This window comes from Protobothrops mucrosquamatus, unplaced genomic scaffold, assembly GCF_001527695.2.
Source record: "Protobothrops mucrosquamatus isolate PMUCROS unplaced genomic scaffold, P.Mucros_1.0 scaffold2887, whole genome shotgun sequence".
Taxonomy (NCBI): domain Eukaryota; kingdom Metazoa; phylum Chordata; class Lepidosauria; order Squamata; family Viperidae; genus Protobothrops; species Protobothrops mucrosquamatus.
In genome coordinates this window covers 131,021-145,584 of record NW_015388915.1, presented here as the reverse complement: position 1 = coordinate 145,584, position 14,564 = coordinate 131,021, and the positions used below count along the sequence as shown (strand labels likewise).

The 14,564-nt window shown below is 37.2% G+C and overlaps 1 protein-coding gene across 3 annotated transcripts in view; it reads right to left on the bottom strand.

The window, feature by feature from the left end:
• Positions 1-14,564, bottom strand: part of EXOSC9 (exosome component 9) — a 20,438-nt gene that overhangs the window by 1,720 nt on the left and 4,154 nt on the right. For 2 of the 3 annotated variants that reach the window (XM_015825940.1, XM_015825942.1), the window contains exons 4-11: positions 13,726-13,828; positions 11,030-11,167; positions 10,071-10,153; positions 8,259-8,391; positions 5,392-5,480; positions 3,941-4,087; positions 2,671-2,852; positions 508-586 (exon numbers count right to left, since the gene is read on the bottom strand). In XM_015825940.1, coding sequence (XP_015681426.1) covers positions 508-586; positions 2,671-2,852; positions 3,941-4,087; positions 5,392-5,480; positions 8,259-8,391; positions 10,071-10,153; positions 11,030-11,167; positions 13,726-13,828 — 954 coding nt within the window. The remainder of the gene's footprint in view (positions 1-507; positions 587-2,670; positions 2,853-3,940; positions 4,088-5,391; positions 5,481-8,258; positions 8,392-10,070; positions 10,154-11,029; positions 11,168-13,725; positions 13,829-14,564) is intronic. The other variant, XM_015825941.1, reaches the window with a different exon arrangement.

Here is a 14,564-nt window from a genome sequence, read left to right as displayed (position 1 = left end):
TAAATAAATTTATTTTATATCTAACCATTTTATAATTTAACACAAAATACGAATTATTCCACTATCCCCTTTTCTTAATTTTAAAGAAAAAAGCATCTTTTCAGAAACATTTTTTCTACTGAATTTTTCTGATACGTTTTGTGATCTATCACATTTTTAAGTATGAATAAGGTAAGAAACAGTATTAGCTTCTCCCACTCTTTGGAAGAGACACCTGTCTCTTTCCTTTTTTGATCAAAATCTGAAAGAAATTAAGGCTCCAAGATCTGTCAGCAAAAGAGATTTACATCATAACCATGATTTTATAGTAGTTCTCTTCAGAAAATAACAAAAAGGCCGTTTTGGGTCCAGACCACATGTTGAATACTGAACTACTGTATATTAGAATAGTTATTTCAAGCCAACCTGATGATGATCAACATAAAGAGAAAAATGCAACATTTGGGAGATTCTAGAATATTCCAATATTCCCTCTCCCACTTTTTGTAAAACAGAAAGTGCCCCTACCTGTTCTTTGGTGTTACTTCAGGTTCTAGAATAACAACATCCTCTTCTTCACTGTCCGATAATACAATCGCCTCTTCTTCTTCAAAAAAAAAATAATGGTATATTATTTTTAAATCCTACAGCATCTAAATCTGTCCTGGACAAAAATTATGTGGTCTCCTTAAGGATTGACACAAATTTGATGATATATAATACATGTAAATCTGAATCAGACCAAATCTAACAGCAACATTTTCTCTGAGCAGACTCTGAAACACATTTCCATATGCTGTAGAAAATTTCTACAGCATATATTTTCAAGTGTTATTGGCCAGATGGAAAATGCTTTGTGTATAGGGGCTGTGGAAGAAGGAAACTATGAAACAAGATTTCAAGCCATAGCAACTGCTCATTTTTATACTGGCAGCAAAGTTTATAATTATGTTATAGCAGTTTCACTTCACCAGATTAATACAACAGGTTTCACATGGAATAGACTATAGGTAACCCCCGAGTTACGAGCATTCACTTAGCGAAAATTCGAAGTTACACAATAGTTACACCCTAGTGTTTACAAAATACTCCCGAATTTACAAAAGTTGCTGTACCATGGCAGTCATTCACCCTTACAAATGACCAGAGTGGCACTGCAACATTCACCCTGGCTATTCCCCCCCTCCCGCCCCGGGTCTGCCTAGGTACTAAGCCTTACATACTGACCTTGCGAAGATCAAGATCCTTCTCTTTCTTGGCTGGTCTAGGCCTTCGGTGTGTTCAGAGAATGGAGGCCTAAAGTAATGCAAGATCAGTGGCACGAGATCCCAGGCTACTGATCTTGTGTGATTTCATGGTACTTTAGCCCTCTTTTCTCTGCAGAGAACAGAACCGAAGCCAGGGGGAACTTCCGCGTGCCTCCGGAGGCCCAATATGGGCATTGAAGGCCTTTTCTGGGCTGCTGCCCCCCCCAGAAAGGAAACTAGGGGACTCTTCTGCGGACCTCTGGAGGCCCAATCCAGGTGTTGGAAGCCTTTTCTGGGCCACTGCCACCCAGAAAGGAGTCCGGGGGACATTTCCGCGGCCCTCTGGAGGTCCGTTCTGGGCCTCGGAGGCCTCCTCCAGGGCTTCGAGACCCAGAATGGAGGCCAGGGGAGGTCTGTTCAGAGCTTCAGAGGCCTCCCTCTGCTCTTGCCGGGAGCAGAGAAAGAAACAGGTTGAAGTGGAGACAGATCTTCACAAGTTAAGTGATCTGGAGTGGCTGGATTGGGCAGGGAAGCAATTGTGAGGACTCCAGGTATCTCGGGGGAGTGGGCTTAGGTGACCTGTTCCATTACTAGGCTCCCTCATGGCCTTCCCCACACTGATATATTGCATGTTCACTTAACGAGAGGCACTTTCGCCCACGCATTTAAATTAGCAAATTCGTGAGCAAAAGCTGGGAGTGAATCGCATTCAAGATACGAGATTCACTCCTATGAATCGCCGAGTTACAAATGGAATGGGCAGGCTCCATTTCATTTGTAACTTGAGGACTATCTGTAATTTTGCACATCAATGTTATTACACAAATGGTATACAAATTGTGTCAAAAAGAAGAACAGGTTATCTGCTCCATTAATCAGTTAAAGATTCACTATATTAATAAAATAAATGCTACCCCTTTTCATCAGAAAAGACACTGCATATGCCCCAATCTGCTACTGTATTGATGTCCTTTAACAGCAACACTTTATAGGTAGTCCTCAGTATATAACCATAACTAAGCCCAAAATTTCTGTTGCTAACTGTTGTTAAGTGAGCTTTGCCCCATTTTAGCACCCCTAATGCAATGTTCCTGCACAGTAACCACAGATAGTTATTTGCAGAAACTTGGGAAATGTGAGAACTTTGAAAATGTTCACTGCTAACTATAGAGAAGGCCAGAAAGGATTTTAAACTGAAAGCAGCATGTGATCTGATGAAACTTTTCAAAATTTCCATATATATCTGTATATATCTTTATCTTTATATCTATATCTATCTATCTATCTATCTATCTATCTATCTATCTATCTATCTATCTATCTATCTATCTATCTATCTATCTATCTATCTATTATTACACACAAAAATAAAAACAGATTTACAAAAATAAATTTCAACTTGAATGTAATTTTCTACATATATTTTTTAAAAAAGTATTCTAACCTTTCTGATTTTTGGTTCCAATACGAACATCTCCCATCTCTATACTTTGGTCTTCTACTGTTAGAGGTTCGTCCTGGCCATCTTCATCTTCCATTTCAGATTCCTCAAAATCTGCCCACGAGTTCTGAAGTCCTTCTCCAATCTGAGCTGTGCCTGAGGCCCATAATACAGGCTTGGACAAGCTAATTTTATTAAGGAAAAACCAGGTCTTACCTAAAATGTATTGTAACATGATAAAGAATGATTCTCATTTTTGCCATATTTTTGGAGAAATAATCTTGCAAATTTGTCTTATAATTTTGGGGAAAGGAAGGATACGAGAAAGAGCTGAACAGTTGACCACCTGCATATGAATACAGTCTATTTCTAGCAAATACTACACAAAAAATAACTCCAATCACTATAGTGATCAACAAACAAACAAAAAGAAGTTGTATTGTTGATATCTGCTACCAGACAACAGACCTGAAGGTTTCGATGTACTCGTATTTTGGGACTTCTCTGCAAAGTTAAATGTCACATAGATTGTAGGATGATTCTAACTGTATGTCTATACTCAAGAATAAAGATTTGGAATATGCCATATAAACAAACCAATGGCTAATTGTCCTAGGAAATATTATGTTTTTCATCGTCTGAAAATGTGACTAATTTAACATTATCCTTAAATGTTTTAGATTTTCCTCCATATTTACTGGATACCTCAAAGGGTATTTAAAATTTGTTGGGACATTTGATTCTACAATATTGGCTCATTCAACTATTTCCTAAGTTTAGTTTAATGTTCTTAAGTTTTATTTATTAAATGTGTATACCCATTTTACCAGAAGCAACTTAAATACAGTGTTCAAGATCAATAAGGTTTAAAAATGTGAACATACTCTTGAATTATATACCCAAAACTTGGGAGTTATCTTCAATGAAGAGTTATGGATTTATTGATATGGTTGGCAGCAAAAGTATTACTCTTCAATATTAGTGAGACAGTGTAAGATATACAATTGTAAACATCAATATGTGGTTTTCTATTTACGAACTGGCTTTCTATCAAAACAATGGAACGCTGATCAATATTAGGCTATGTAATCAAGGTAAAATGATGAATTTAAAAATCAGTCTGAATGATTTTACATGCAATGTTTTTGTTTCCTTTCTTAATTTATTTTTTCCTCTTCTGAATACTGAAGCAATAATTTTAAAAGAAATTAAAATGATCCTGAGCACAGAAGTCCAACCATCTGATTTTCTGTTATGATTCAATAAAAGATACACTTCTGGAGGAGGAAATGCTTTGGCAATTATTTCTTCAGCTTGCTCTTGTACATCATTAGTATTGACTGAGGTTTGTTCTATTTTAAAGGCAGTTATTCTTTCATTAGGAATAGATTCAGCAAATCCATATTTTCCACCTTCTTTCCTATTAAATGAAAAAATTCCTTTAGAAGTTCACATTTGCATTAAAATATAGATTAAGAACCAAAAGATACTTTCTTTCTTTATGAATATTTAACCATTAATATAATCATACTCCATTTAATTTTCTTCTAAATGTCTCAGTAGATAAAGTCAAAGTAAGTTAAAAATGCTTTTATTCAATTCAAGAAATTAAATGGATGTGTTCTCAGCATATTCACAATAGAAACTGTACTACTAGCTCTTTCTGATATGTAAGTTTAGGATAGGGATGAGACAATGAAAGGAGAAAAGAAGCAAAATTTTGCATTGAAGATCAAAATTTCTGTCTAGGCTTCACTTAAAGAGCTATTTTAAAATACAATTTTAGTTAAGTATATTCCAAATATCTAACATCATCATCTCCAAGCAAGATAATGAATTCACAGAAAATTAATCATCACAACTGTTTTAATTAGCAAGCTGAACTTTTTCAATGTTTTAAAAAAAATCAAGATAATAAACATTTATCTATAAATATGTGATAGCCAGATAATCTGGTAGGAATAAACAATTACTATGAAATGGTAATGCCACTGAGACTAACGTTGCCATGAAATTATATATAAAAGCAAAACTCTGTTCCATATCTCTCAATCAACAATCCCCAAACTTTTTCTGTCAGTGTACATAATTTGAAATTTTGGCAGCATATTACAATGGCTCTCACAAAATGGTTGCCATTATGGATATAGCTACTTACAAGGAAAACTATTAGATGACAAATTACCGTATGTGTTACTATTTATTTCCCTTAAGAATTCCTCTGGAATGTGGTTTCCGGACGTACTGTGGGAAATAAATAATTCTTAAGCCTAATACTTTGCAGTGACCTTCACTTTTTGGTTTTTTTTATTGTTTTTACTTAATTTTTCTTAAATATAATTTTCTGGAATTCATGGGAATAGAGCACATTTATTCAAAATATTTTTTCAAAGATAGGGAAGAAGGTATTTTGAAAAATGAGAAATGTTCCAACATATAGAACTTCTAACTATCCCTACAAAGGAATAGAACACCCTCTTTTTCCTCCCAGCTCCAGAAAACAGAATTTTATGAAGCTCTCCTTATTTTCTTATTAATGTTTTCTTCATTTGCTTGCAGATATTTCATAATATCAGTTCCTAGTTGGGTAATGAAATATTTGGAAACAAGCTCAGAAAGCACCATTCAATTCACATTCTTTTTTCTAATCTACCAGGCAGGCATTATACAAACATGAATGTATCAATTTATAATAGACCACATTAAAAGCATTAAAAAACTCACCTAACTTTTTTATCATTTTCCAAAGCTTTTTGAATTAATTCAGTGATTTCTGCTACTTTGACTCCTGTTATTTTGCTGCATCTCAAAACCTGTGGAAAATCATAATGCAAGTAAATTATTTCATCGCAGAATGTATTTTCCCCATGAGTATTTGCAAGTGGGTAATCCCAAGTCTTGGAATCCACACTGAAGAACAATTCACAAATCAGGAGAGAATGAAGATAACAGGAATTCAGACTATGGTCTGAAGAAGCTTCATTATTAATTTTTAGGATTTACTTTCTTTTTCAACTACTAAAGATTTATTCTTCTACATTTAACATGAAGTTTAATTAAAGAATTATAAACTGACACGCTTGTTAAAATCAGAACTGTGAAATAAAAGATCATATTTAATTAAGCTGGATTAATTTATTCTTTATAAAGAATCATAGAATCAAAGAGTTGGAAGGGGCCATAAAGTATTCAGATTACGCTCCCCGGCTTAGGGCAAAAATATAAATGAAACCATCTCTGAAACAATAAACAAATCTTGAACAAATCCAGTGAATATAGAGCCCAGTACCTCTCTGGATTATTACTTCACTGTGAAACTGATCTTACTGTACAAGTCTTTTTTTTCTAATATCCAATTGGAATCTACCTTCCTCCAGTGTGTAAGAGTTATAGTTTGCTAGCTAGCTCATCTGTACTTTAGACACAAAGGATCTCTCCCACAACTGATTTCTGGTTTGCAATTTCTGAATGGCTACCTATTACAACCTCAAGTCAGAGCTATAGGAACAATTTGCCACAGGGGTTGATACTTTCCCCTCTGCTTCTGGTGAGTTAAACAATGTTGTGTATGTTTTATCATGGTGCCTAGAGGCTGTGAGAATCTGGATGGGGAACAATAGGCTTCAGCTGAATCTTGAAAAGACTGAATGACTTTGGATTGTGGTGCTCCCTTGCTTTGGAACTATATCATCTTTGTTACTTTATGTGGTTGTACTGCCCCAAACATACCCTGTGTGCAGTCGGGGGGGGGGAGCTCCTGGACTCACAACTCCTGTTTGATAAGCAGGTGGCAGTCATGACTAGGAGGGCCTTTGCACAACTTTGTTGTTTATTTTTATTTGCATCCCACCTTTCATTATTTTTAGAAATAGCTCAAGACAGCAAACGTATCCAATACATCTTCCTCTTCCTATTTTCCCTAAAGTAACAACCCTGTGAGGTTGGTTGGGCTGAGAGAGAGTGACTGGCCCAAAGTCACCCAGCTGGCTTTCATGGCTAAGGTGGAATTGGAACTCCATCTCCCACTTTCCAGCCTGGTGTCTTAACCACTAGACCAAACTGGTACTGTGCATCAATTCCTATACTAAGGGCCCCTACTCATGGTCACTCATAATATGGTCATCTCCTGGCTGGCCTACTGCAATGCACTCTACATAGGGCTGCCCTTGAGGAGTATCCAAAATGGTGCAAAATGCAGCTGTATGAGCAGTCCATACATTACAACCCTGCTCCATGAGCTGCATTGGTTGCCAATTTGCTTCGGGTTCCAATTCGGGGTGCTGGTATTGACCTTTAAACCTCTTCATGGCATGAAGCCAAGTTGAGGGACCACCCCTCTCAGATTTCATCTAGGGCATGTTACAGATTCCATTGCCTAGGAAGCTACATTTGGTAGACCCTAAGTGGTTAGCCTTTTCTGTGGTGTTGCCCGCATTGTGGAATCTTCTCCCACTTGAGGTGAGTTGGTCTCATCACTTGCGAATTTTTAATGGTTACTTAAGATCTGGTTATACCAGTGAGCCTTGGGATTCCAGGGGATGGGTAAACTTGTGAGTTAATATCTCTTCATCTGTTATTTCCTTGTTTGCTCTATTTTTATATTTTTTAATGTTTTTATAATCATGTGGTTTTATTTATTCACTGATTTAGCTTTGATGTATGCCACCCAGAGTCACTTTTGGTGAGATAAGTGGTTGTATAATTAGAATACACACACACATATTAATAAAAATGTCTCCTTTCTTTTCCCCTCTGCAATTTTTCTGAAAGCTTCTACCTCCGTTCTCTAGAAGGGTCTGCTTGGCTGTTTATCACAGAATCAAAAAATTTACCTCTATGAAAACCCAGAATACTGTCTCCCATTTTTCCTGATTGTTTTTGTCCAGGTGACTAGCTCTCCCTAGAATTTCTATCAGCTTCTAAGTTGCTTGCAATTCTGAATTAACTTTTCCTATTCTACCCACACAATATGCGATTCCTTGAAATTAACCTCTATGACAAATTATTTTACATTGTCTTTCCAAATACTCAAGATTGTGCCCAGTTAATCCAAAGACTTTCTTCAAGTATTTCATATTTGTGAATTCCCTTACATCTCCTGCAATCTTTTAACTGCTGATCCCTACCTCCTGCACTCTCCTCTACCTCTTTCCCCCAAATTAGTATCAGAAAGAGTGGGGTTGAGGAATCTCCTTTTGTGTTTGACAGGGCAACCTTCTCCATTTTCCCTCTTATTGGGAAGGAAGACACTGGGAAAATGGGGTGGGGGGAGATGATCTGTTTTGCATTGCTTTTTTTAATTGCAACTGCTAGTTCTTCTCCACTGCATTTTCAGAAGCTAAGATCTTCTAGAATAGCGTGGTAAGTAAAAAATGGAGTTAAGTGAGAAGAAAAGGATTCTTCTCTAATTCTATTAAGAGCAATTTGAATCCAACTCATTAATTTTAAATTTCTTGCTGAATTCAAAATGAATTTGAAACCCAATGTTTATCACACGGAAAGAAGAAATTAACCAGTTGTGGCCCAGAGACTGTCCTTTTAAAAGAAAAGTACCATAGGTAATGCTCCAGTTTTAAAAGCTTCCATGTTACCTGTTCTTTTAGTAGCATTATTCCACCACTGGATTGAATGGTGCAGATTTCACGGTGTTTGTTCATGGCTATTACAAGGAGGCCATCCATTACACGTTCCTCTTGTTCACTGGGATCCACTAGTAAGTAAGTCCTGAAACCATTTTAGAACAAGCCATAAGATTTGACATTGAAATGGAAAATAAATTAGTAAATGAAATAATCTAGTAGATAAAGCAGTAATCTTAACTATATTAGCAGGACTTAGTCATATTCTCAAAAGTGGCTTTAATTCTATACATTTCAAAGAGTTTGCGCACTCTGGATTCCTTCAATTAAACAATGTCATCTATTGGGAATCTGGAAGCATTTCTTCTCTGTTGCAGTGCCTGTCCTCTAGAACAGGGCTTTTCACCCATTGTACCACTTTTAGGATATGGCAATATCCGAGTACCACCAGTCGCCTAGCAAGATGTCAAAAACTTGATGACCCCCCCAAAAAAGGAAAAAAGTTATAAAGTACAGGTAGTCAAAGTTATAATGGCACTGAAAAAAGTGCCCCCCAAGGCACAGCCGAGCAAGACACCTGCCTGCCCACCCGGCCGCACTCTTCCTCCTGTCCGAGGTTTTCATTGTTAGCATTTCTGTTGGGATTGGCAGCGGGGATGGGGTGGAGGGGTGTTTGGTTTTTATTCCCCCCGTCTGCTGGGTAGTTGCAGCAGGTTTTGATCACTTCACATGACCCTGGGACACTGACCGTCATAAATATGAATCAGTTGCCAAGCATCTGAATGTAAATCACAAGACCCTGGAGATGCTGAAACATTACAGCTGATTGGAGCTTCTTCTGCACTTAGCAGAAGCGCCAGCTGGAGCCTGGCGCCGATCCTGGCGCTTCCACTGAGCCCTGACAGCCCCGAAGAAGCGCTGATCCTGACGCATCCGCTGAGCCCTGACAGCCCTGCAGCTCCAGCCATCTCTCGCTCAGGCTTGTGCTGTGCTGCCACCGGTTCAGCTCATTCTCCTCCCCCGCTACCACTTTTCTAGGATGGTCACGTACCACCTGCCAGGTGCCAATGTACCACAGGTGGTACCCGTACCACTGGCTGAAAAGCCCTGCTCTAGAATGAGGTAGATGGTAACCCAGTCTGCTGCGTTTCTAGAGAACCTTTTTCCCCAGGTGAGGACAGGATGAATAAAGCCCCCTTTTTGATACTGTGGGTTTGCTTTGTTTGTTGTTTAGTTTGTGCCAGCTTTGGTTCTTTGTTTTTAATCTGTTATGTCATCCCTACAAGGAGACAAGTCTAGAAAACCAAAGTAATGGAGGCTAATACTATTTCTGTTATAGAGTTATTGTAACAGAATCTTGCAGGTCTGAATATACTTCCCCTTCTCCCCCCTTAGCTTCATAAGATTCCTTTTGCCTATTACATATACTTTTTGTTCTGTGTGTTTTTATCTGTTACTGTTCTCTGTCTTATTACCTGTTATTTTATTGTTCTCTGTGTTTTTACCTATTACTATTTTATTGTTCTCTGTGTTTTCTGCAAAGCACTGTTAATCACTGGGCTCAGATAGTGTAAAAAATTAATATAACAGAAATAATAATCAAATCCATTCACTTTAACTGTGAAATGCTGATCTTTCAATATTATTCATTGTATAACATTTTCTGACTTTTTTTAAAAAAAAGACAGCTGAAGTCAGTAATGAGAATCAACTTTGCATACTATCACATTTTAAAGAAGTTTCTTTGATTACTTTGGTGTACATATCAGAATATTCTTATTGGTGCACAGTAATAGTAGAAAACTTAAAGTAGTGTTAACTTACCCTTGCTGGAAAAAAGCAAAGCTTACACAAATAGGCATGTGATGGATACTCAGAGGGACAGGATCCCTTTCTTCAGGTGTATACTAAAGAATCCAACACAACAGTATTTTGCTTAGCCAACTGCATATGCAAATATACATACATAAACTATATGGATAATCAGAGCCTAAATGTTAAAGTCACGTTTGCTTGCTAAAACAAAGCAAGGGGCTATACTGATTTATTGTAACAGACTTTGAACCTTAAAAAAATGAAAAGAATATCACCTATATCAGTGGTGGCGAACCTATGGCACTGGTGCCAGAGGCGGCACTCAGAGCCCTCTCTGTGGGCACGTGCGCCCTCGCCCCAGTCCTAGGCCTTCAGCTGGGTTTTATAAAACCTTTTCGCTTTAGGCCTCCGCTGCCGCGTGCAAAAAAAGAGAGGTTCAATCAATGAGTCAATTTCAACTTCTCGCGGGGAAAAAAAAGATCTTGCAAAGTTGGAATTGATTGAACTTTTTAGTCCCACCCAGTCTGCCATAACCACCGCAGCCACACCCACCCAATTGGCCACACTCAGCCAATGGGCCACACCTACCCAGCACCTGACAATGCATAAGTGGATTTGGGGTTGCAGTTTGGGCACTCGGTCTCTAAAAGGTTCGCCATCACTGACCTATATTAAGTAATTCAGATTAAATAGTTATATTTATGTTTTATTTTCCGGCAGAAGTCTTATGTTGTAACTAAAAAATGCTTACTATCTAAATATATATAGGCATCTTGCTTTGATCCCCTTGATTTTATTGACATAATTCTTTGGTTCCAAAGGAAAATAATACATTCAGAAGATCTGAAAATACTGTATTGTTTTTAAATTTAATACACATTTACAGACCATTCCCATTCCAATTTTAGAAAAAAGCAAAATATGCAAGAGTAAGATCATTTTAAATTCCCACTTCAGAAGAAAATTACCAATGTTACTTCTTCTCCTTGGACTGAAACATCAGGCCTCCGAAAGTGGCATAGTGCCACTATTGCTGCTATACTAGCAGCATCAATAATGTTTCCATTATGATTCAGCAAATGCAGGTCCACACGAATTTGCCACACCTCAGGGAAAAAAATAAACAATTAATTCGTGTGTCCTGTAAGCCGCCTTCAGTCGCCATGTGTGAGTAGGCAGCAACATACATTTTCTAAAAAAAATACATTTAGCAAGTGTCTTGATAAAAAAAAAATCTAGAAAAATACACACAATAAAACTGTCAATGTAATAGGTATGTAACACCATGCATATATAAATCTCTAGCCCTTGCTGGTTTCCCAAAGATGAATGAAATATTTTGGGGAAAAAAAATTCTAAAAGAGCAGCCAATACTGCTTTCTAACATTGGTAATTAATTTCACACTACATAAAGTCCATACACACAGGAGCATATTTATGATATAATCAAAGAAAATTCATATTCAAAATTCCATAGACAATATTTTGCTACCAAAATACCATGTTTTCCCCAAAAATAAAACTGGGTCTTATATTAATTTTTGCTCCAAAAAAACGCATTAGGGCTTATTTTCCGGTTAGATCTTATTTTCAGGGAAATACGGTACTAAATGCGTCCGTCTGGCTGATGATCTTAAGTGGGGCTTATTTTGGGGTTAGGGCTTATATTATGAACATCCTGAAAAATCATGCTAGGGCTTATTTTCCAGTTGAGTTTTATTTTCGGGGAAACACGGTACTTATACCAATAGTTATGTAATTGTTCAAATGCAATTTAAATCAATTTTACCAAATACTACGTACACTTTGGAAATGTTCAGCTATGCTAGCCCACCAGGTTCCATGTGCTCCTACCCACTGTCACCAATCATTTATTTACCTTTTGAAGATCTCCAGATGTCAGGGTAGGAAAGGAGAACAAGCTGGGCCATGTGGCAGAAAAGCAGCTGTCCTCTCAGACACTGATGAAACTATTTTCCTTTCATTGTTACATGATAACCTTCCCTCCCCACCAACATTAGCCCTGCTAATCTTGCATTAATGGTGGGAGAGGGAAGGCGTGCAGCCAATGGCAAATCTCTCTTTCCTATAGGTTTCTCTCCTCTTCGCAAAAGCGCTTTTTGCAAAAAGGAGAGAAGTGTGTAGGAACACAAGACCACGTTCCTACACACCTCTTTCCTCTTCGCATAATGCTGGCATTTGGTGAGCTAAGAATTGCAACGGACCAAAAGCCCTGTTGCATTACCCTGGTGTTCAAGGAGCTAAGGATTGCAATGGACCAAAATTGGTATGATTTCTTCTTAGCTCACTGAATGCCAGCCAGGCTAGCGCGTCTGGCGCTTGGAGGAAAGGATTGCAAGGGAAGCAAAACCAGCAGTATTTCGTCTCAATTGTGCCATGTGGCACAGCAATGGCCCAAGAAGAGAGTGGCATTCTTTACTCCAATTTCCTGAGCTCTGTATATTTTCAAAAGTGTGCAATTGTGATAGGTTGTGGTATGGAGGGGGCCCATAGGTATTTGGGGAATCCATGTAGCAGGAGGTAGAGCGTGGGATACAGGGCTGTGGAGTCGGAGTCGAAGGAAATTTTGGGTACCTGGAGTCGGAGTCGGCAAACAATGCTCCGACTCCGTCTTCCATTGGTTCATATAGATAAGCTTTGTTTTTGTTCTAAAACAACCAAATAATGTGGTTTGTATTTTTGAACTGGTAAAGTTCCTGTTCCTGATGTTTATGCCTGCTGCTACTATCCAGCCGCTTGATTAATTAAATTAATAAAAAAAATTAATAAAACTTTGTTGTTTTCATTGTGTTTGTCTTTTGCTTAAACTGTTCAATACAGTAGACTGTTGGCTTCCCAGCCAGTAGTCCTGTGGTAATGACATGTATGTTGCCTTTCTTTCCTTCAAGGAATGTATAAAATACATTCGCATATTAATACAGAGGAGTCAGAGTCGGGGAGTCGGAGTCGGAAGTACAAAAAACTGAGGAGTCGGAGTCGGAGTCGGAACATTTATCTACCGACTCCACAGCCCTGGTGGGATATTTCAGAGGGTGAGGGAGCCTCGTGGGTGCGCCTGTGTTTGCACTAGGCCACCCACGGTTTCCCCCACTCCTTTGTCAGCCCATAAAATACCTAATGACCCATGCATTCATTTACTGAATGCACTGGAGAAAGCAGGATGGGGAGGTCATTAATTATGTACTTCATTTAACATAGTCCTCAACTTCTGACACAAATGGGCAGGCTCCATTACTGTCATAAATCTGTAAATCCATCACTTAATTTATTTAGTAAATTTATGGGGCACCCATTCCATGTATATGACTTGGGTTCACAATTAACACAGCCTAACAAACAATTAAAACAACCAGAATTAAAATAAAATAAACATAAAATATAAACATAACATATCATGGTATTTATATGCAAAGTGGTGTAAAGACTGCAAATTCATAAGTTAAAACTTATGAAAAAGGGACTTGGAAAATCTAAAACATCGTTATTGTATGTAAAATTATACATCAGATTATAATAGGATTTTCTAGTTTGGAAAATCTCATATATGCAAAAGAATGCAATTTACTTTAAAATACATGAATTCTAAAAAAGAAGCCATTAAATTTTTCACTGCTTATTGTCTGGAATTCATATAACTACACACCTTTTCACCAGCAACAACACAAAGAGATTCAGTATCTACACACTTGGAGTTCCTTAGGCATCTTTCTAGCAGCCGATTCAGTTTTACAAGCAATTCAGATTGCCTAGAGTTTTTTTAAAAAAACATACAATTTATACATCCAGAAAATATTTTCAAAAACTCAATACACTGTTTTTTAAATTTCTAGCAATTCACTGAGTTCCAAAGATATCTTTGAAAAGGGAGCCATTGTCAGCTAAAGATGGGAATTCAGGTTTTTCAAATCTTGATTTTGCATCTTGCATACTTTTTCACTAGTATCAAATTTAGACATTTTAGAACACATTTCCCTTCCTGAACTCTTGAGATATTTATATTGAACATCTTCAGTTGATTGTTTTGAGTTCAAAATATAATACATTTGCTATGGTTATTATATAAATTCAAAAACTGGAGTATTGTTTGCAGAAAAAATGTATTATCTTTTTTCTCAAACTAAATTGACATTATGAAGTAAACCAGTTCTCAAAATTGGTTAAAAATGGTTTTGTGGAAGATTTGAAGGGACACTGAGATCTTTACATTATATGAACAAGTAGATGGTAACAATGAATTATCATTTTCTATGTTAAAAAATAAAAACTATTTGTAAGTTGTCACGACTGGCGATATTTACAATTTCAACATTTAATGAAATATCATTTTGGATCAGCTGCATTTTCAGTCTCAGAAACATTTAGGTTATTAGAAAGGAGCACTACATTTTATAAAACAAAAAGCTTCAATAATATTTGTTGTTAATAAATCAACGTAATATGCATATGTTAAAAGCTAAATGGAGAAAGGAACTGGGGAGCCTC